This window comes from Paroedura picta, chromosome 4 (genome assembly GCF_049243985.1).
Source record: "Paroedura picta isolate Pp20150507F chromosome 4, Ppicta_v3.0, whole genome shotgun sequence".
In the NCBI taxonomy this organism is placed as follows: Eukaryota; Metazoa; Chordata; class Lepidosauria; order Squamata; family Gekkonidae; genus Paroedura; species Paroedura picta.
This window is the reverse complement of record NC_135372.1, coordinates 59,801,746-59,824,749: the sequence shown is the minus strand read 5'-3', so window position 1 is coordinate 59,824,749 and position 23,004 is coordinate 59,801,746. Positions and strand designations below refer to the sequence as shown.

Below are 23,004 nucleotides of genomic sequence, written 5' to 3'. Positions count from 1 at the left end.
AGCTTACGATCCACCAAGGAGATACAGCCATGTATCATGGCACACAAGGGCTGCATCCTCATGGTACTGAAATGGAATACGAAGGTGATTTTAAAAAATCTCAATGTGGTCAAGAGCCTCTAATTGATCATAGCAGTTTTAGTTCTGAAAAGAGCTACAGTCAGCTTGGAAACCTTCTTTCTGTGCCTTAGCTCTCTGTATTTAAGACAAAGCTTCTAGAAATGCCTAAATAAATAAACTATAGGCACATGTAACTATATGCAGGATAGCAAGAGCCAATAATTAAAATTACAATTTATTTTAACTTAATCTGCTACATCATCTTGCACCTTATGCTTATGTTGTTCTTGTCTTTATTCAAAGTATTCAGTATTTTTTTTTCATTTGTTCTTAACTTGATGTCTGAAAATTCATTACAGCTGGATATCAGCGTGACCTGCAATGATTTGTTGAATTAGTTTTAAATTATCCTCTTGCCTTATTCAAAATATTTTAATTCTGTTTTAAGCACCAATGTTAGAGTTATCTAGTCACTTAGACAAAACTGTTATAAAATCTGCGATGCTTCCATTCCACTTGACCAACAATTTAAGAATAACAGCACTACTTATGTTACTTCATCAACAGGGTGCTAGACAGGAGTTCAAACTGTTCAGGAACAAATTATAAATATCAGAAATTTGCATGAAATAACAAAGCAATCCCAATCCCTCCTTCCAAGGGTTAATATGTGTTGTGTCAAATTGGTTCTCTCCTACAGAGGTTCATAATTGGAGAATGGCTTTGTCCGGCTCTCTTCTCATCTTCAAGGACAATGATTTGCCTGGGATAATTGTTTATGTGAGAAACATGGTGACTCAGGATGGGAAGGGGTGAATTAAAGGGTTGAGCTAATTTTCTAGAGGAATCTAAAAAAGATGGTTTCTAATTGGTTGAGAGTAATTACCTGATTCAGGTGGGGCTAAAATTATATCTGACCTGGTGACTGAGAGAGGGTCATGTTAATGTGGATGTTCAGGGGCCACATCTATGGATTTGCAGCAGTGAATTTGGGATTTTGGAAAAGTCACAGGAATATCAGAAGGATGTCTACATCTGCTTTATTGACTACAAGAAAGCTTTTGATTGTGTGGATCACAACAAATTGTGGAAAGCCCTGCAAAACTTGAGGTTGCCAGTACATTTGATCAAACTGATACAGTTGCTCTACACAAACCAAGAAGCCATTGTATGTACACCATCTGGTGTACATAGAGAAAGGAGTGAACCAAGGTTGTATTCTTTCCCCCTCCTGTTTAACTTGTATGTTAAGATCATTATGAGAAAGACTGAACTCAAAGAATCAAACATTGGAATTAAGATTGGAGGAAGGAATATAAATAATCTTCAGTATGCTGATGACACTACACTCAGAGTAAAAAACACCTAAGGAAGGCCTGGAACAGCTGATTACAAAGGTCATTGAAGTAAGAAATTTGGCCTTTTCTTAACCACTAAAAAGACAAAAATAATGACCATTGCAAAAAAACAGACATGTCAAAATAACAAATGATGGTAAAGTGATTGAATGCATTTAAGAATTAATTTTTCTTGGATTACAAATTGATGTGAGTGGTGATTATAGCGTGGAAATAAAATGTCAAATTGCTCTGGGTTGATGAGCTTGAACTCAATATGGAAAAGCAAGGACACAAGCCTGACTACCAAACATAGATTACTTAGATCTATCATATTTCCAACAGCCACTTATGGCTGTGAAAGGTGGATGATGAAAAAATCGGGCAAGAATCAATTCATTCGAACTCTGGTGTTGGAGAAGGCTTCTGTGGGTTCCGTGGACAACAAAAGTTACAAACAAGGAAATACTACAGTGCGTAAAGTCTGATATATCATTGGTAGCCAAAAATCATGAAATTTCAGCTCACTTACTTTGGCCATATCATGCGATCCAACTCAATGAAGAAAGCAATTATGATAGGAGCGGTCAATGGAAGAAGGAAACCAGGCTGACAAAGAACACAGTGGTTAGACACCATCAAAATGGACACCAGCCAGAACACTGCATGGCTGAGGGATCGGGGATCGTGGCAATAATTGTGCCATGGAATTGCCAATATTTGGACATGACTGAATGGCTGACAACAACTGTATATAACAATTTTTTCTTAAACTAATATTTTCTAAAATTCCTCCTAATGTATATATTATTTGCATACTCTTGTCCTGGGGACCCACAGAATTCCTCCTGGAGCCTCTTGACAATGAGCAGTAATATTAGAACAGATAAAAGGATACAAAGAGCAATTAACACATAGAATTTACTGGCACAAGAAGTAGTGGTAGCTACAAGCACAGACAGCTTCAAGAGGGGACTGGATAAACATATGGAGCAGAGATCTATCAGTGGCTATTCAATGCAAGGTAAAAATGGAACACTATGTCTGGGGAAATGATGCTCTGTATTTTGGTGCTTAGGTGACAACACTGGGAGGGGTTGTGGAGCTCTGACCCTGCTAGTGGACCTCCTGGTGGCACCTGGGTTTTGGCCACTATGTGACACAGAGTGATGGGCTGGATGGGCAATTGGACTGATTCAACATGGCTTTTTAATGTTTTTATGGACACATATGCCAGAACGTATAGTTGATTGTTAAGGGTTTTTCCATGAGAAGTGCTGTGATATCTGGATCAGGGAGTTCCATCCATTTGACAAATATAAGATTGTATATAACTCTCATTATGAGTTTAATAACCCTTTTAAAATATCAAAACTATCAAAAAAAGAGGTTATCAATTCAATCAGATGAGCTGTCATAGTTTATTTAAATAATGAAATTACCAGTTCAGATAAAGTCTCTGTCCCCTTAATCATGAAACACTTTTTCAAGGTATCAAATGCAATATAATACCAAGCCATTAGTCTCCCAGTTTCTATAGAAAAGGAAATAAAACAGCTTTTTTAGTGAGACAAGTAAATCATTAATATTTTCCTAAATTATATATATGTTATAACTCATAAGAGGCTTTCTGGGTTTCACTTGTTCCCATTTTCAGAGGACAAATAACAACATTTTCAGTGTTTCTTTAAGAGGAAAAATTCTGGCAATATTTATCACTCAGGAGATACATGCAATTCTAAGAAGAGTTGTATCTTCTGAATCAATTTAAATGAACCGTGTAATTCTGCTTAAAATTCCACCATATGAAAGCATTTATTTGCCTTGTTACTTTATTTACACCCCACTTTTCTTCCCAATGAGGACTCAAAGTGACTTACAACATTCTTTTCTTCTCCATTTTATCCTTACAACATAGACATGAATGACCGAGAGTGGGTGTGATTGGCCCCCAGTGGCTCAAGCAAGCTTACAATTTGGTAGAAGAAATTATCCCAACACTGCACTTAGGTTTATGTACATAGTTGCATTTGCACTGGCCTTATGTCTATCTTTCTTTAGATTCAAAAGACAAACCATATGGCTTTTCTTTCTCTTTTGGCCCAGTGGCTGAGTCTTTAGCTGAACTCTATCACTTTCAGCAGACCAATGAGCATCAACAGGACAATTTCACAATGAAGTAATACTGCACACCAGCCTTTTAGCAAGTTTTCCCTGACATCAATTTTCAATTTCTTATGCTTATGATCTAAATCTATTTTGGATTTCTCATAGTTCATGCTTACAATCCTTATCCATTGTTCCTCTTAATATTTTTGTGAAACAGCCCTGGGGGTGGAGAGTGTCCTGGCTCTCTGAGTTGGAATAGGGCCAATCAGGGTGCAGCCAGCTTTGCACCTACAGCTCCCGTCCTCCCTCCCTGGACGCTAGCCACTTTGCTCTCAGATGCTGCAGGAGCCAGCATGTGAGAGAGAGAGAGAGAGACAGAGAGCCCTGCCAAACCGCAAACCAGCCCTGATTACCTGCTATGGCTCCTGCTTCGAGGGAGAGACAGAAAGAGAGACAGAGCCATCCAAACAAGCCCTCATTCCTGCTACAAACAGCCCTGATTACCTCCTATGGCTCCTGCTGCGATGGGGGGGGGGGAGGAGAGAGAGAGAGAGAGAGAGAGAGAGAGAGAGAGAGAGAGAGAGAGAGAGATCTGCGCCTGCCGGTGTCCCCTGGGTCCTAGCGCCCATTGCATTCCTGGTTGCAATGGGCTTTCTTGCTAGTAGAAACATATTTTCAAGAAACTGTGCTCAAAAATCATGGGGGACATGGGAAAGGATTTCCTTAAGTATTAAGGGCCTAATCCATTATGATGACATATAACAAAATTAAACTCCTGATTGTAATATGTATGTTATATAATAAATATTACCTGTTGGTTTGAAATTAAGTTCTTCATCCATCTTGATTAGATCAAATGATGATAAATCATTCAAATTCTTCAAACATAATTCTGTTCAAATTCAAACAATAATTGTACAGTACATTTATTTATTTAGATTTCTATACCACCCTTCCATATGGCTCTGGTCGGTTTACATTAAATATTGTAGAATGGTTACATAGAATATTATAACAATGCAATAAATAACAATCGTAACATAACATGGCATAACATAATCATAACATAACTTCACAACAGAACAGTATTGTTCACAAAACAATAACAATGACAATCCCTGGGCAGGTCAGATTGTTCAGTTATGGAAGGTCGTTTGGGGGGGGGGTGCAGTAGATGTTTTGAGCTGGTTGGCTTCACACAAATGCCTGATGGAGGAGCTCCCTTTTGCAGGACCTACAGAATTGTGGAAGCTCTTCAGGGAGCTCATTCCATCAGGTGGGGGGCCAGGACCAAGAAGGCTTTGGCCCTTGTTGAGTTTCAACGTGCTTCTTTGGGGCCAGGGATCCACAGCCAGTTGGAGGTTGCAGAGTGTAAGACTTGTTTGGCAGGAAGGTGGTCTCTCAGATACACTGGGCCCAGTCCGTGTATGGCCTTGAAGGTGATTACCAAAACCTTAAGCTTGATCCGGAATTCAACTGGGAGCTAGCTGAGTTGTTGGAGTGCCGGCCAGATGTGGGATCTCCATGATGTCTGAGTGAAAATCTCAGCCACAGCATTCTGCACCAGTTGTAGTTTCTGGATCAAGGATAAGGGTAGCCCTGCGTATAGTGAGCTGCATAAGTCCAGTCTACAGGTGACCGTTGAATAGATCATTGTGGCTAGGTGTTCTGGGGCCAGGTAGGGAGCTATTAGCTTGGTTTGGCGGAGGTGGTAAAATTCCAGCCACGCTACCTTTGTGACCTGGGCTTCCATTGTAAGGGAAGTGTCCAGGATCACGCCCAGATTCCTGGTGGAGTGATTCGCTGAGGGCTGCAGCCGGGGAAAAGTATATAGATAGCAACGGGAGGAGCCATTTAAACAATCAGGAAATGAAAACAGCATAACATAAACACTGAGCATCTTAAAATATTATTGAAAAAAGAGTCCACAGGCCAGAAGCAGACAGAATATGGCCAATGATGGGCCAGACAATACAGAGGCTGTCCTAAAGGCACAATCTGGCTAAAATGAAGCACATCTGTCCTATTGCATTTAATAGAAGAGATTTATATTCTCAACCCAAAAAGTGTTAAAACCATTGACTCTAATTACTTAGAAGAGCATAATTGCTTAGGACTGCACTGTTATATACTTAAATACCAAGATGGGTTAATTTTGTCTGGATACACCAGCTTACAACTCAGTAACTTTAACAGTTAATTTAAGCTCCAGTTCTATGGGAGGGCAACATTGAACTGGCCCCACGTGAACTGAACTGGCCAGGAAAGTTCAGTTCCCCCTTTCTCCTGGCCATGAGGACAGCTGTTGAAGGGATTTTCCTTCCACGTTTCTCTTGGCCTTGGCTCACTGGGGCCAGAAGAAAGAGGGGGATTACCCAGGAAAGGGTTTCATTTAGCCTTTCAATTTTACTCCCCTCCTTCGAAGTGGCGGGGAGCTAAATCAAAGGGGTAAATGGTGACCAATCTGCAATTTAAATCTAACAGCTGAGGGATGGACTACACTCCATTCAGCTGTTAGGCTTAAATTGCTTTAACCATTTTAATTGGACAATGTTTTATGTATTATATTATACAATGTTGTAAACCAGTGGTCCCCAACCACTGGTCCATGGCCTGGTGCTGGGCCGCGAGAGCCTCAGCAGCGGGCCGCGGCTCCCTCTCCCAGCCGCCCCGCAGTGAGAAGTTCGCCAGGCTGCGAGCAAATCAGACACCAAAGTGGACGATTAGCTTGCAGCCCGGCAAGCTTCTTGCTGTGGGAGGGGGGGAGAGGGAGGTGTAGCCGCCGGCATGCCGGTGGCGCAAACGCGCATGTGCGGACCTGCTGCGCTTGCGTTTTTATGCCTGAAAGAAGCGCAAACGCGCACGCGCGGCAATTTCATGTATGCATGCAGAGCCGCCGCGTATGCGCATTTGTGCATACCACCAGGAGCGCAAATGCACATGCACGGCAGGTCCACGCATGCGCGTTTGTGTGGGCCCCAGGTCACCCTCTCTCCCCACCCCTTGGCAGCGGTCTGCAACAGGAAAAAGATTGCGGACCGCTGTTGTAAACCACCCTGAGCCAACTCCAAGTTGGGAGGTCATACAAATTAAAATATAAATAAATGAATGGCTGGGCCTGAACAGCTGAAATGAACTAGCCGAGAATCCAGTAAATGTTCAGAGAAGATTACTTCCTCAAGCATTGCCTCCTACCCGTTTGGCCGAATATTGGCTCATGAGCTTGTTCATGCCCATCCCTATCCAATTCATAACATGAATTCATTAGCTTGGTAAAGTCCTCACAGTTTCATTAACATGGTAAAGTTAATAACATAGTAAAGTCCTCACATGGTGCCATTGAACAACTGAAGGTGGCTTTTGGGGGTTTTTTTTTAAGAAAAGGATGATTAGATTCTTCATAGAGAACTTAAAATGAATTATGGTACTATTTGTGTTTTCAAGCAATGTAAAAAAAATCTTACCTTGTAATTTTGCTTCAATTGCAGCTCTATCAAATCCAACTGAAAAGCCTGCATGAAAAAAAAAACATTTCAATTTTATTATGAGTTTAATAGGCTGACTAGGCCATAGATGTTTCATTGTACAAAAGCAAGAAAAATCTTAGATAAAATGACAATCTAATTTCAACAGATCTGTATTATGAACACAGTGGGCTCCCACAGGGAGCCATCCTCTTCCTAAGGAGAGCCAGTTTGGTGTAGTGGTTAGGAGTGCAGACTTCTAATCTGGCATGCCGGGTTTGATTCTGCACTCCCCCACATGCAACCAGCTGGGTGACCTTGGGCTCGCCATGGCACTGATAAAACTGTTCTGACCGAGCACTGATATCAGGGCTCTCTCAGCCTCACCCACCTCACAGAGTCTCTGTTGTGGGAAGAGGAATGGGAAGGCAACTGTAAGCCGCTTTGAGCCTCCTTCGGGTAGGGAAAAGCGGCATATAAGAACCAACTCCTCCTCCTCCTCCCCCAGTCTGGTAAAATGAGCTCCCAGAAGAGATCAGGGCCCTGTGGGATTGGTTCCAAAGGGCCTGGAAAATGGAGCTATTCCACCTGGCTTATGGTCAAGGCCAGAAATAACATCTACCACAAAAGGCTGGCCTCACTGCTAGGGGAGGAAGGGGGAAGTAATGTTGAAGATCAGTTCCGGCCATAATCTTCCCCATTTGAGATTTTAGTTGGAGGCTTATATTAAATTCTAGGAATTATAAAGTGTAATGATTTTTAAATCTTAATCTTTGCACTTGTTTTAAATGTTGTTACTCCCCCTGAGCATTGGAAGGGCAGGATATAAATAAAATTTGTTGTACTATTTTAATACAGAAAACATTTTCCCACATCTTCCATCCAACGTGGATTTATTTATAATTTTTGTCTATTTACTATTACACAAGGAAGCAAAAGTTGAATTTAAATACTGACATTAGTTTTTGTCCTGTTCTTTTATTGGCTTTGACAAACATGTAATGTAAATTGTAAGAATATATTATTATTTTGAACATTTCACATTTACTTTTACAATGGTTTTATATTCGTCTTAAGGCATCAAAGTCAGCACAAAAGCAGATGTAGAGAAAGGTGTTAAATGTCCTAACTCATATGATTTAAGGGCATTTCAACAAAGTAACTATTTCGTTTACCACTTTCCCCCTTTATTTCACAGCTCTGAAAAGCAGCTGTTCAGTGTTCAGAGAGATCCCACTGTGCTGAACAGAATGCCTTATGCTGCAAGTGCTGACAGCGGTTGGGATCAGTGCAGAAGTAGAGGCTATGCCTTTAGGGGTAAAATAGATCTGTTTTCATTCAATGTGAAATGCTGTTCTGGATTTTAATGTTTTTATCTGTCCTGCTGTAAAATAAGTCTATTAAACAGAAAACCCATTTGGTATTCAACAAAGGTGAATTGTATTTCCTTCAAAAGTAGCCAAACAACTTAATACTGACTAGTAAAGATATGGTAACAGTACCAATTTTCACTGAGCTTCTGATACTTCCCTGTTATGAGATATTGTAAAAATTCTATTCATAAAGAACACTACTTTAAAACAGGCTGATCAAAATTCTATGTCCTAGAGCGTGATGCTGGGAATTCAGATGCAAAATACTAGAAAATATTTTTACACTCCAAATCCTTCTGGCCGTATGCAACAGGTCTACCATCTATCATGTGCTCAAGTATTTTATAAAACCACAATTCTTGACCCCAGGCAGCCATTTTACTGAGCATTTTTGGGAGGACTGTAATATGGGATTTTTATGTAGTACACAGTTCAAGAACTGCATATTTGGCCAGTCTTCCCTACAATTGCGGAGTCAGACCTTAAAGATGTCCACTCAGCAATACACCCTACTGATTCCAGTAGGACTGATTTCCTAAGAAGTACTATTGTAACCATAAGAGTGCAAACCTATTCAGAATTACTCCAAGTCCACCAATGGAATTAAGTTATAGTAACTGGAGTAATGGACTATACTGTATAGGTTTGCTGTGTGTGTTTTACTTATTCCCATTTACTCTGGTGGTGTTCTAGCCATTTACCAGCTTCTTTCTCCAAATAGAAGAAACAAACACAGCATTCATATATAATAGCACTTAGTATCTACAGGCAATTCCCCTACAGCTGTTTTTTTTGGGGGGGGGGGTGAAAGAACTCAGAGGCCTTCATTAAGAGGTCATTTGTCTTCTGTGGCTTCACAATGGAAGGACAGAGAATACATAAAGTAAAAGCAAAATAGAAAGCTGACATATGAGACAAGTGCTAATACAAAGGTTCCAAGTGTGAGTAGTCATAAAAAACTGTGGGAATGCGTTGAAGCCCTGTTACAGCACTTGACACCTGCACACAGACACCAGGTATGAGTTTTCAGATTCATACCAAGCTCCAACAAAGAGTTTGTGATGCTGCTAGAGATGCATACATCATCTATTACTATACCTTGCAGAAAGGAAAAGTGAAAGCAGAAAAAGGCCTGCCATATTTTGACACACACATCAGCATAATCACTGAAAGAGGTTTGTCTATATACATTACTGAAAAGGAGACTCTATGAAAGGCAAAAGGCAAAAGACCTTGAGTCTTTTTTGTCATTTCTTATTATTTAAGAAATAATTTCCCAAGGTGCAGTTATTCCATTGTAATTGCTTTGTTAAAACTGTATCACAGCATCTATTAATTGAGTGCTAGAGTTCAGAAAGCTTAAAAGCAACCAACCATAATGAGCTGGATTCTTCAGAGCTCTTATGTAGAGGAATGTTGATCGTATCCATTCTAAAGCTATGTTCACATCAGTGATTGTGTACAGTACTACTTCAGCATTTAAGTGTTCAGTAAGATGCTTGTGTAAGCTAAGAAAAAACAGATAGCAAGTTAATGGGGGGAGGGGAACCTTTATTAATCACTATGCATCTTATTCTTACAATGCACCGTAACTCCTCAGTCTCATGCAAAAGCCAAGATGTGGTAAATAGGACTGAGCAGCTGAAGTGCACTGGGGAGAACTCTGCAAAAACAATGGTCACTGTTCACTCTAAAAAACTAGAAAAATAATGGCTTGTATCCTACCATGATGCCCAGCCCAAAGAATGAGCTCAGCCCAAAGAATAGTCTCTTCAGTCAGAAGGTTTGCCCCGCTGAAGGAAGGCTCTGGACATAGTTATGCAGAATGGAAGGCTACAAGGCATCATATCAAGAAACACCTTAATGCAGCACTAAGTTATCTGTCTACTGTTTACATAAGGAATGGTTAATTTTCCTGTTTAGTGGTGTAGTCTCATATTAGTGCAAGATTTATCCTTGCAGAAGACAACTGCATATGTTAATACTGTTCCAGAAATGGAAAAAAGCTGTTTTCCAGCAAAGGTGAATAAGGAGTTATATGACAAAAAAGTTGTGAGCCAGCTTGGTGCAGTAGTTAAGATGGGCAGCCTCTAATCTGGAGAGCCAGTGTTGATTCTCCACCACATGCAGTCAGCTGGGTGATCCTGGGCCAGGGTATTTGTTGTGAGGAGAGGAAGGGTAGGCAATTATAAGCTGCTTTGAAACACCAGGTAGTAAAAAGCGGGGTATGAAAAATGATCATTAATAATAATATAATTTATTACAAATTGTGGTTTGGAAAAATCACACAGATCACATTTTTATAAACTATGTAATAATACAAAATATTAAAAATAAGATACAAAAACTAAGCATATACTGCAGTCCAGGGTGCCATTAAGACTAAACCCGTCTCAAAATAACTTCAAGTAAATGTGCTTAGAATTACAGCTATTAATTAAGAAGTGAATCTCACAAAAAACCTAACCAGGATCAGATGTAGTTTACAGGATTTTCAGTATTAGCCTGATGTTTTAAGCATACAAAATGATTTTTACATTTTCTGGTAAGGTTTTTCCCCCACAAATAATCAAGATGTAAAAGTATTTTCAATCTGTAAGATGGAAAACAGAGATCCAGATATCTGCAGTCCAACTTCCAATTCTAACCTTGTAAAAAATTCTATTGTCACTGAATTCACTTATGTTTTGACAAGGATTTATAACTAGACTTGCCAAAAGAGAGGGAAAACAGAACTACCTCCAAAGATACAGGCAATCTGACTCTACCTCGTTTATTCTCTCCTCTCATCCATCTTTTCCCAGCCTCATCATCATACCTTTCCTATTGTATCAGTCATCTATTAAAATTTATTTTACAGCACTTAAAAATTTCAGGCATTTCATTAATAGAAGATGACAAGAAGAGGCCCATTATACTTGTGGGGGTGGGGGAAGGAGGGAATTCACATACACTTTCTTGCTGGGCACAGCACCACTTGGGGTCTGTGCTGCTGCTGCTTGTGGACCCAGTATGACTTCTGGGTTGACTCCCAGTCTCTCTTCCTGCCACCTCTGAGTTTGGCACTGACCTCCAATGGGCCTGCTGCAGCTCCAGGACTGCTTCACCATACAGAAGGTAGGTTTGTACTTTACTAAGAGCTGTGCACAGAGAATGCTGTTTTACTTTGGGTGGATTTAAAACCCCTCATGCTTGTTTTTAAATTTTATTTTGTAGAGTTCAGAATTTTCTGCAAACTTCGAGGGAGGTACCCAAGTTTGCAGAAAAGTTTTGTGTGAATATGCCTCGATCCATGGATTTAGATATGTGCAAACAGGGGGAACATTTAGGAAATAGATATATAGATGATGATTCTCTCTTCATGAGGGATTAAGTGGAAGCATACCAGAACATACCAGTTGACTTTTTATTTTGTTTCAATTTACTTCTTTTGTATTAAATATTGCAGTACTAGACACAGCTACACCAACATAAGTTTAACTGAAATAAATAGGAACTACTATTTCCTGGATTGCAAGCAAAGCTTGTTTCTGTTCTAGTCAAATTATTACAATAAATATTAATGGAAAACACTACTCTTGATCAGTATTCTCCTATATGCAGAGAAGATAAAGATTTTCTGTCTGTTGTCTTTCCTCACAGGCTTCCTTCTAAATAAATGAAGATGTTACAGAGGGTACATCCAAGCTTGGGAAAAATGGGTTACCTGCTTTCTATTGTATCTGCTCCGTTTAACATCTGAACATACTTGTCTCTTGTAGTTAGCCTGGTCATGATAACTGCTGTTGCTGTTGTATCAAACTTCAAAAAGACATACAGACGTCCAATTTAAACAGAACAGGAAGGGGATAAAACATACACATTTATTTTGGATGACCCTAGCATTGTCGTCCCAAGCAGAGTTGCATCCTAAGACTGTTAGCATCAATGGACTTGGAATGGTATAACACTGCTAAGGAGGGCCCTGTAAATTTTGTCAGAATGTTCATCATTATATTCAAACTATTCAGTATCAAAATTACTCTCAAAAACCAGGAATAGGGAGGTTAACAAGTTTACTTGGTGAGAAATATGCAGTTATGAAGAGCCATGTTTACATTCTCAGTATATGTAGCTATTTTCTCATCAATACAAATGTCCACAAATCTTCTTTACTATTTTAGGAATGACCAACAGGTGAGATCTGCTCCATTCATAACCTGTGAGGCAAGTCTTGGTCAAACCCCATCCCCAAATCTATGTGTGTGACATCAACTATCCATTTCATGCTGCTTCTGTTTTTTACTGCAAGGATCATATGTACTCAGGAAGACTTGTGAATGCTAGAGATGTCTGTGTAAATAATGCCTACTTTCTCCATGTGCCCTAATTCACTGTGGTGAACCAAGCACAAATCTTTTTGTCCAATCTCCATGAGTTGCAGCTATGATTATTAAGCTTGATGTATGATCTACAGGAAATTATTGCTGATCACGACAGTCCCTCTGTATACTCTCTGTATACAAACAGTGGAGCACACTGTGGCCATTTACTTTATAATATTGGTTCCCATCTTTTTAATGTATGAGAACTTTTATCAGTATAACAAAATATGGACCCACACACACACATCGTAGTCGCTGTGTCATTACTGTTCACTGACTGATAAAATACATTTCATGGTTAGTTTATGCTTAAGGGTATGGATGTATCTGTGAACCCCTTGCAACAACTTCACAGCCTGCAAGTTGGGAACCAGAGATTTTTTGCCAAAGACTTCTTGTAGTTCACTTTTAGAATAAGCAAGAGTAGCAGTAACAGCCTAAGGAAGAGCAGATCATTGGATGCTCCATGGTGAGCATGTGAGGACTAAGTAAAAGGCCTGGCTGCAGAGCGACAGTGTTCATGGCACAAGAGCTGCTCAGCAAATGAGAGAAGGATGATTCTGCATTGTGCACACAAGGGGTGCAGGATTTCACCATCAAAACCAAAATAACAGTTCATAAGTTCAGGAACTATCAAAAAAACCTTATATAGGCTGTTTCACGTTGTTTATCTCACACTACTGTTGCAAAGTAAAAACTGGCACAGAACCCCATTAGACAGTTATGAATATTTTCATAATGGTTAGGTATTCCAGTATGTTTAAGAAAAGCAAGGACAGCTCATAAAATTCACCCAATGGATAGATGTGCCATATATTAAAACACAGGAGATAAACTGATGGTACAATAGACGGTTGTTTTTTTATATGAACTTTCCTCTATTAATATAAATATTTGCTAGAAAACAGTTAAATAACTCAGAATATAATTCATCTTGCAGTTCAAGCCTTGCAGTATCAACTTTATAGGCCTTCTAGTAAACAAGGCTGTATTAATTATTCAAATATAGCTCTGCTGAAAATAAAAACTTCACAAACAACCGTGTCTACATTACTTTCAGTTAATATTTTTTTACCCTTATCACTCTAAATATATGGCAATTTTTACATTTGTTATTTTAAAAATAATCCTTCAAAACAGATTCAACTTACTTGAGGTCTTCCTGCTCTTCCAATCATTTGTAAAATATCAGTTTCACTATATTCCTGGAACATTCCTCCAACATAATGCATTGTTGATTTTATAACTACAAGGTGTGCTGGCAAATTTACACCCATAGCAAGAGTACTAGTAGTAACTGCAAGCATTTAAACAGGACTGTGTGTTATAAATATGATTCATAAAGCAACAAATATGAAAAACAGTTCTGCAGTGCGCTGAACATTATTCTCACCAGGCAACAAAAACATATAATGTAATCTAGCCCCATTGTAAAAAATAATCTATTAACCAGCTGACACTTTACCTGCTAACCCAGAGGTCCTCAAAGTGAAGCCTGTAGGCACTCACCAAAACATTTCTTGGAGCTTGCCAATTGTTTCTTCCTAGGGTTTTGCCATGCAAGCTTTTGATCAGCTGTGTGAATTTTTTTTAAACACTGATTTGGCAGCAGCTGCCACAGCACAAAGATCTTTACTGCATGATTAAAGGTAAACTGTACATGAATTTTTTAAAAACAAGGGGCTTATTTTAAAAGACACCCAGTTAAACAGAGCTTCTACCTGAAATGTTGAAGATATGCTATTAGAGTTATGTATAGTGTCACTCCCTGAAAATTTGTGGATAGCTCCACCTCCTGCAGCTGCTATTTTATGGTTGCACTCAACATTCTGTGTCATAATTTAAAATGTGCCCACAGACTCTAAAGGATTGGGGATTACTATGCTACTTCCTTCCCATTTAGACCAGTTACACTGCAAGCAACATATGGAGAGGTGATAGCCTTTGATCTCTCTACCAACAACATTTTGGTTTCTCTTTGTAAAGTACACTGAATTCTAGGGGATTGATTGGCTGTTTTGACACAGGATTATTATTGGCTGTATCTGGTTGTGACACAGATGTAACAGAACTGATTTTTGCTATATATTCCCTGTCATGTAAGAAGATCATAGTCTGACGAAGGGTGCTTGCACTCGAAAGTTCACGCCTTTAATAAATCTTTGTTGGTCTTAAAGGTGCTACTGGACTCTGATTTTATTGTGCAGAGGGAAGGAAAGTCAGGAAGTTCAATGTTCTTTGCATGATTCTTGACTTGAATCCAACACAATATGATAATAACATTTTTGATTTTACAAATGTTTTTACTCACAAAGCACTGGTAGATCTCCCATGTTAAAAGCTGCTTCAATTATTTTTCTGTCAGACACCTCCAATCCAGCATGATGATAACCAACTCCATAAATCAAAAGATCTACAAGTGGAAGTCAGAAACAAAATATTACCAGATTTTCTCACCACAAACACATTACTATACTTTCTCCAATTAGCACATCCTACATACCCTTCAGTCTGGCTTCTTTTACTGAATTTGCAGACCTTTGTAATCTGTAAAAAAAAGAAAATAATTAATTGCAACATTAATAATACACTAAAATAAATAATAACACACTAAAATGCCCATCATGGATGCCATCATGATTGGTTTTTAATAATATACTTCATAGAAGTATTTAGAAAAGTCCTTCTTAGAGGAAAATTTGATTGCAGCCCCTTTCCCTCTCTTCAACAATGTCATTCTAAACACATTTGAGTCCAGTAGCACCTTTAAGACCAACAAAGTTTTATTCAAGGTATAAACACTTCTTCAGATACACTAAAGAAGATACACACAGGTACAAGTGTGTGAGCCTGCTGGCGTGTTGATGCCCATGCCTCCCCTTCCCCCTCGCTGCACCGGGAGAGACCGGCCACTTCGGGCACCGAAGCGCCCAACCCTCCCAGGCTCTACCACCACCACAGCCAGAGCAGCTCCTAGTGTCTGCCACCATAACGACTGGGCCTGGAGTGACTCCCAGGTTCCACCGCAGGCGGGTTCCTGAGTGCCACTTCTGCCACAGCTATTGCCAGGCCCCCCTTGCACTTTTTGTGCACATGTTACATTGGGAGGAATTTAACTCCCCCAATGATTTTTTAAAAACTTTTCAGATTTTTTCTGCAAACAGAAATGATCCTCCAAGTTTACAGAAATATCTGTTTGGGAAAATGTGGCCCCAATCTGTGAATTTAGATATCCACAGACAGGGACTACACTTGGGAAATATATATATTATTACCACTAAGAAAGGTCTTGAGTTTTTTTTTCCCCCTCCAGGGACAAACAAGGGAAGCTCCTGGCAGAAATGCAGTATCTTCTGTAAATAAAAAATATCTAAGATTCTATAATGTGATGAAAAAGTCCCTTCTAACAAGACAATCTCATGCTGCTGAGATTCATCATATACCAGCAATTCAAAGTTTATACCACAAGAGCACACAAATGTAGTATGATTTTCCCAGTCTCCTAAAATTTTGTGTCTCTTCCAGCTGTGCCTTTTCTATAGCCATCATCTTTCCTTTATGGAAAGATATTGTATTTGATTTTAATAGAGATGTAGGCAGACTAATCTAGGGTGTGTTGGTATAGGTCTTCATGCTTATTTTAACATCTTCCTAGTTTCCTAAATAGCACCTGCAGGTTAGAGACTTTTAAAAATGCTGCTTTAAATATTTTACAAAGCAAGCATAGTCTCTGACTTCCATCCTTGGCGTCTTTGCCAGAACTGGGAAATTCTTTGTGGCCTCTGTTTACCCTTCAAGATATGGATAGAGGTAAAAATTTAATCCATTCTATAAGATTTGCACAAGTGTAAGTGGAGTAGGCTTTACCAGGATGGCCTATGGTAGTCTGATCTTGTCAGATCTTGGACGCTAAGAAGGTTTACCTTGGTCAGTCATGAAACATAGGCAGAAAATGGCAAACCACCTCTGACTGTCTCTTGCTTTGATAACCCTACATGGTCACCATATGTTTGGTTGCCACTTGAAGCAAAAAAAAAAAAAGAAGAAGAATACAAGTGCTTTTGTAGAACAATTGTCTAATCAGAAAAACAACTTTAAGTTCATGAAAGTTTAAGCATTTTAATGATAGTTTTATGGAGAAAAAACCTATGGAAATAGTAAGTACCCAAAGAAAATTAATTCCAGATACTAAATATACAGTCTAAAAGTAAACCACTGAAACTGTTATTCTCCCAAAAGTCACTTGAAAAATATAAGCAACATTATTATTAGCTAGGATAACATGTCCTCTTTGTAGAGGGCATATCCTCTTTTTTTGGTGTCTATCCTCTTTTGGCCTCTTTTTAAAAAAAAACTGATGAAAATGTCCTTTTTGGGTCGGAAGATTAGGAATATTCCTAGTTAGTAGCAATTATCACAACTTAAATACTAGGGGGATTTTAAAATAAGATTTAAAATTATATACACTCACTTTTTTGTTTTTCAAAATATGGTAACCCAATATTAGCATAATCACCTGGTGATTAAAGTAATATCAGTATGAGTATCATTGTCAATTCAAGCAAAAACCTTACAAGTTACAAACCTTAATGCTGATGATTTTATAAACTAGATCTTTTACTAAACTCTTGTTAAATCTGACACCGATTACAGAAAGATCCCTACTGCATTGAAAGCACAGAAATCTTGAGATTGCAAATCAACGCTTGTATCAATTAGGAAGTACAAGTATATTTAAAACTGCCTTTCTGTTTTTCAGACACATACCAAAAGAGGGAAGACAGCCAAAAAGCACTAAATCCTATGTGTGAATTCAGGTATGTGCTACGATGAAGCCTGTGTTGGAAAAATACCTTTGTTTCTGTTCTATATTCATTATAAATTTAGCATCTTTTGCAAGGACAGAAGCTGCCTGCTGAACTCCTTTCCTTGTGGCACAGAACTGTAAATAAGAGAATTCATTGTTGGTGCAAATAATGTTAAAATACGCACATGAAAATTACAATTACAAGGGGAAAGCTGAAGTATATACCACAAGAGCTGGTTTTTGTTCAGAATACGTTTGAATAACACTTGCTACTTTGTAGTTAAGTGTTAAGTCAAATTTGAATTCTGTTTGGTTGGTACTGCAGGGAAATCCAAGAACTATTTTGCGAAGCTTCACTGGGCGGTATCTTTCATCTATTTTCAGGCATACAGCAGGGTTCTTGCCATCTGAAAGCCATTCTGCAATCTTTAAGGAGAAAAGAAGTCATGTTAGGCTTGAAAACAGGAAAATACTGCCCTGGGCTGAAATACTGTGAAAGCACTTGCCCAATCAGAGCTGCACTTAAAACATGGAAACTTAAGTGAAACAAATATTTTTAGGTCTCCAGTATTCTGTTATTCAATCTACTCTTCTTGCCTATGAACATAAAATAATGACCTGAGATATTTTTTACTTTGATTTAGTCCATCTAATAATAACAACACAGAGTGGTTAAATGGTAAGCATGTCCCTTTGTAAGTCTGGTCTTGTTTATATAATATGATAATGGAAGAGACGTTAATGATACATATTCGTAGTCTGAAAAGACATTTCATACAATTTTCAGTTGTCACATTTGTAGCACCAATATATAACTGAACATAAAATATTTTCCAAAGAAAGACAGCCCAACTCCAGAAGACCTTCAGTTTAAAAAATGATACTAATATGAACATAAAAAACTGCTTTACACTGAATTAAATACAGGCTTGTGCTTTAGCACCTACTCTGTTTAACTTCTATATAAATGACATATTCCAATTTTTTCAGGATAGTGACTTTCATCCTCCAGTCCTGGAGCATTGTCCTATCCCTATAATTTTATATGCAGATAATATAGTTCTTCTATCTAAATCTCAATAAGGCTTTGGAGAATGTTACATTGACTAGTCCTCTACTGCCCTAAAGAACATTTAGAAGTTAACTATCAAAATACCAAGGGAATGTCATTTGGCAAACGTTAAAATCCTGGAAATTAAATGACCGTAAGTTAGAACAGGTTTCAGGAGCTAAGAATGCTCATTTCAAGTATGTAGCAGGACTGAGCCATAGGTCAGTGAATGATATAATCAAATTTGTCCAAACCAAGGGTAGGTACTTTGTTCTGACTAAGACTCTTCAGGGCTAAGACCCTCTCCTAACTCCTGCACAGCTCCTTTTTGGGAGCCTTGGTTACAGACAATACCTTTTTGGAGAGGATTTAATTGAATTTTTTTAGGGCTATTTGCAAGATTCTCCAGCTCCTCTGATTTGGTGTGCTTGGAAAATGGGGATGCTAAAAGGGTCAGCATGTCATCTATTGCTAGGTGGCTCTAACTCAATCATAACCCCAAGAGTCTATCATCACATATCCTAAAGGATAAATTCCAATCGTCCTGATTTAAATCAGTAAAATCCAAGATAGAAAAACACAGGTTGTCCATGCAATCATCAACTACCTACCTAACCTCATTAGAGAACTGCAAATAGAGAAGAGCCTTCTCCTTGGTCAGCTGCTGTTTTGCTCTCAGCTGTTTTGGAGAGCCATTATAAGAAAATTCTGTTTTTGCAGAGGCTTTGTTCCTGAGTCAAAAGCCAGGTAGAAACAAGGGAACATTTATTTCACTGCTCTATATATAACACTGTCTGAGACCCAACTATGACTAGAGAGATATCCAGGTGGATAAGGTGAAGAAGCTCCTAAGTGACAAAAAATATTGTTGTTGTTAGGTGCGAACCCATGGACAATGGTCCTCCAGGACTTCCTGTCCTCTACCATTCCTTGAAGTCCATTTAAGTTTGCACCAAGATAGAAATACTCAAATAATTGCCAAATTTGGTGCTGCCACCATTAAGCTGCATACTTTTTATAGGGTAAAAATATATTTTTTAATGTTATGGTTTCTCTACAGTTTATAACTACAATGAATTTTAAATTTTTACTGTCCAGTTTATATTTCACTAATTTAAATAGTTTATTGTCTCTATTTGATATTGTAACTGCTGTTTGGTATAAATTACTGTAGATAAAATTTCAATTCACACTGAATTAAACCATTGGTTTAGCCTAGGGTTTCCCAGAGTGGGTGGTACCACTCCCCTGGAGACACTGAAAGGATCTTGGGGGGGGGCACGGTGAGGAATGGGGTGGACTTGGGGTGTGGGTGGATGCTATGGACCCAGAGTTCTGCACATCGCCCAACAGGTGCCTGGGCCAGCATGAGCCCCCCATGGCCTTCCCTCTGGATTGATGAGGGGACTCATGGCACAAGGTAGTTGGCTTCTCCTTCCACAGTGAAGGCATTTGGTGACTGGGCAGGTGGACATTTCTCTTGGGTGGCTAGGGTTCAGCCCCCCCCCCCACTCCTGTGTCATTGTCCCATCTACCCTCCTCCTCAGGGCACAAAATTGGCTAGGTATGTCACTTAAAGAGAAAGGACGCTCCTCCTTTCTATGATTTATATTGTAGCCCACAAGTATCTAGAAAGTGGTGGGCTGAAAATCTAATAAATAAGTAAAAAAAATGATCCAAAGTATCTTTGAATTCTTGCTGACATTTGTCTCTCTGATACTTTGATGCTGCATCATTTTTTAACTTGAAAGGTTTAATGAGAGATTCCAACTAGTAAGTGAGGGATATTAGAATGGATCATAACCATTCAAGATATGTTTACATTACGTGATGATGCCACAAGAACAATCCAAGTCCTTCCATTCCATCATTCTGAATTGGGTATTATGTGGAGAAGAAATGCCAGCACTGCATTCACCAGCCAAATCATCTTTACAGTTTCATTGCCCTGGCAAGACTTCTGCCTTACTCCAACTTATGCATAATTATACTTGGCTGATTGTTGCAGCAGAATGTGGGGGTAGAAGCACATTTGCATATGGGTGCCGTCTGATCATGTTGCATGTTTTAAACATCAAGTGTAAAGGATGTATCTCCATCCACATTCTCTCCGATCTAGTTAACAAATCTAACTGTCTATGTTAGGGGTAGTCAAACTGCGGCCCTCCAGATGTCCATGGACTACAATTCCCAGGAGCCCCTGCCAGCATTCGCTGGCATGGGCTCCTGGGAATTGTAGTCCATGGACATCTGGAGGGCCGCAGTTTGACTACCCCTGGTCTATGTGCAGTTCATCCAGGTGTGCACAATACATTTGAAGGTCATCTTATGGTATGTTCTTCTCCTCCAGTTCAGAGGCTCGAAAACTGGAAGACTTCGCAACAGGCTATGTTACGTTTGAATAGTAGTATAGTATAAGACTTTATTGTTTCCAACCATAGGCCATTACAATGCAATCAATATCATATACATTTGAATAACTATAAATCAGACAGAAATATGGAGAGGACCGACTTAACTTTGGTAAGGTTAACGTTATATCCTTGCAGTTGCAAATTAACTTTTTTGAACCTTGTGAATGTATCTGCTAAGTAACCAATATCATGCTTGCTTTTTCTTAGTTCATCACAGAAAACAGAAATGGACTCTTGGAAAAATTCAACTACTGTTTCAAAAAGTGAATACAAACGTCTCAGTTTCTCTTTGATAGCCATCTAATGTCTGTGTGCAACAACAAATATTGGAGGCAGAGTAAGGTAAAACTCTATTGCACAAAGCCATAGGCCATCACACTTTCAAATACATAGAACAATAAATGGATTCATAGCAATTGCAAAATTTAAGATATCACAATTTTAATCTAAAATAAAACTTGCTTTAGCCATATACTCTGCACATGGAGACAGAGTCATGTCAATCCAAGATGCACCGCCAAGCAGTTACTCACTACTCATTAACACATAAAGTAAAGGAACTTGAGTAGTAGTGTCATAAATTTTGTACTCACCAATTAGGAATTAATAATCTAAAGAGAAATAAAACGTTTGTCTTTAAGGTTTACATTTACATTACTTCTTAATTCAAAAAATATAACAATGGGAAGCTCCAAAGCAGTACCTTACTTTCCCTTTAAATACAATTATATGCATGTATATATGTATTGGGAGAGGCGGGAAAGCACAGTTTTTCTAAGGAATCGAAACAAAAATAGAATTATTTTTTCTTACATCTTCAGCATTGGGAATTGTGGCAGAAACCGCCACAAATCTCATAGAGTGGTCTGTGTCATGGTTCTCAAAGCGATGTGAAAGGGAAGACTGAACAGTTTTCATCCGACTAACCACAACCTCAAGAGTAGCACCACGACTTTCATCTTTCACAACATGTACCTACGGAGTACAAATTTATATACATATATATGAACTGCTTATCATCTCTTGCATTATGAATCATTTGTTATTGCTATACCTCATCAATGAGAAACAATTTCACAAGCTGAACTAAAGAGTTATCTCTCCACTTTCTAGTCATGCTGTCCCATTTTTCCTGGAGGAAAAGAAAAAAATTAATTATAAATATTAAGCAGCATCCGTCATTACTGTTCCTCTACTAATTTAAATGGGATCATGTAATAGTATTATGTAGTATATATTATACTGCTGTCACAGTACCATCAATTTACACATCAAACCCCCAAAATAGTATTTTATAGAAATCCAGTGAAACATATGATTTAATTATACTTTATCAACATTTTAAAAATCTAGGTAGTACCCTCAGTAGCCTAAGGGAAAAAAACTCATATAAAATAAATCCATACCATACAGACTGAGAAGTAGAAGAGTGATCAGGCTGTTTAATACAGGTAAAATACCGGTGTATATTAGGTGGAGTATAAATTTTGTAAAATAAAGTGCTCTGAAAATGGCTACTTAGGAGGCTAAGAGATTAATAAAATGACATCTTAAAAAACCAACAGACTGGGAGCCAGTGTAGATCGGCCTATGATTTGCTCCAGTCAATATCCTGGCTGTAGCATTCAGCACAAACTGAAGATGTCAAACAGTTTTCAAGGGAAGCCCCATGTACTGAGGTAATATAATCTAAATGTAACCAGGGCATACACCTGTAGCAAGATCTTTTCTGCCCAGGAAAAGTTGTGGCTAGCTGGGTAGCCAGTTGAAGCTGGTAAAAGGCACCCCAACCACAACCAGCACTTGCTTATCCAGCAGTAGTCCTGGCTCCAAGAGCATCCCTAGACTATGGATCTGTTCCTTCAAGAGAAGTGCAACCCCATCCAGAACAGGTGACACCTTAAATCACAGGTCAGACTTTGCGACAAACTATGGCACTTCCATCTTGTGAGAATCAATCTTCAATTTAGGGTTTCTATAGCCTCCCAGGCATCAGCTGGAAGAATGAAACAGAACAGAGTGACA

At 38.8% G+C, this 23,004-nt stretch overlaps 1 protein-coding gene across 6 annotated transcripts in view; it reads right to left on the bottom strand.

Annotated features, from left to right (window-relative positions):
- Positions 1 to 23,004, bottom strand: part of HFM1 (helicase for meiosis 1) — a 68,902-nt gene that overhangs the window by 22,991 nt on the left and 22,907 nt on the right. For all 6 annotated transcript variants that reach the window (XM_077333045.1, XM_077333047.1, XM_077333048.1 and 3 more), the window contains 13 exons: positions 22,034 to 22,111; positions 21,793 to 21,954; positions 17,740 to 17,940; positions 17,561 to 17,649; positions 15,211 to 15,254; positions 15,019 to 15,120; positions 13,859 to 14,004; positions 12,050 to 12,144; positions 9,718 to 9,851; positions 6,971 to 7,018; positions 4,318 to 4,398; positions 2,840 to 2,931; positions 330 to 436 (listed from right to left, as the gene is read on the bottom strand). In XM_077333045.1, coding sequence (XP_077189160.1) covers positions 330 to 436; positions 2,840 to 2,931; positions 4,318 to 4,398; positions 6,971 to 7,018; positions 9,718 to 9,851; positions 12,050 to 12,144; positions 13,859 to 14,004; positions 15,019 to 15,120; positions 15,211 to 15,254; positions 17,561 to 17,649; positions 17,740 to 17,940; positions 21,793 to 21,954; positions 22,034 to 22,111 — 1,379 coding nt within the window. The remainder of the gene's footprint in view (positions 1 to 329; positions 437 to 2,839; positions 2,932 to 4,317; positions 4,399 to 6,970; positions 7,019 to 9,717; positions 9,852 to 12,049; positions 12,145 to 13,858; positions 14,005 to 15,018; positions 15,121 to 15,210; positions 15,255 to 17,560; positions 17,650 to 17,739; positions 17,941 to 21,792; positions 21,955 to 22,033; positions 22,112 to 23,004) is intronic.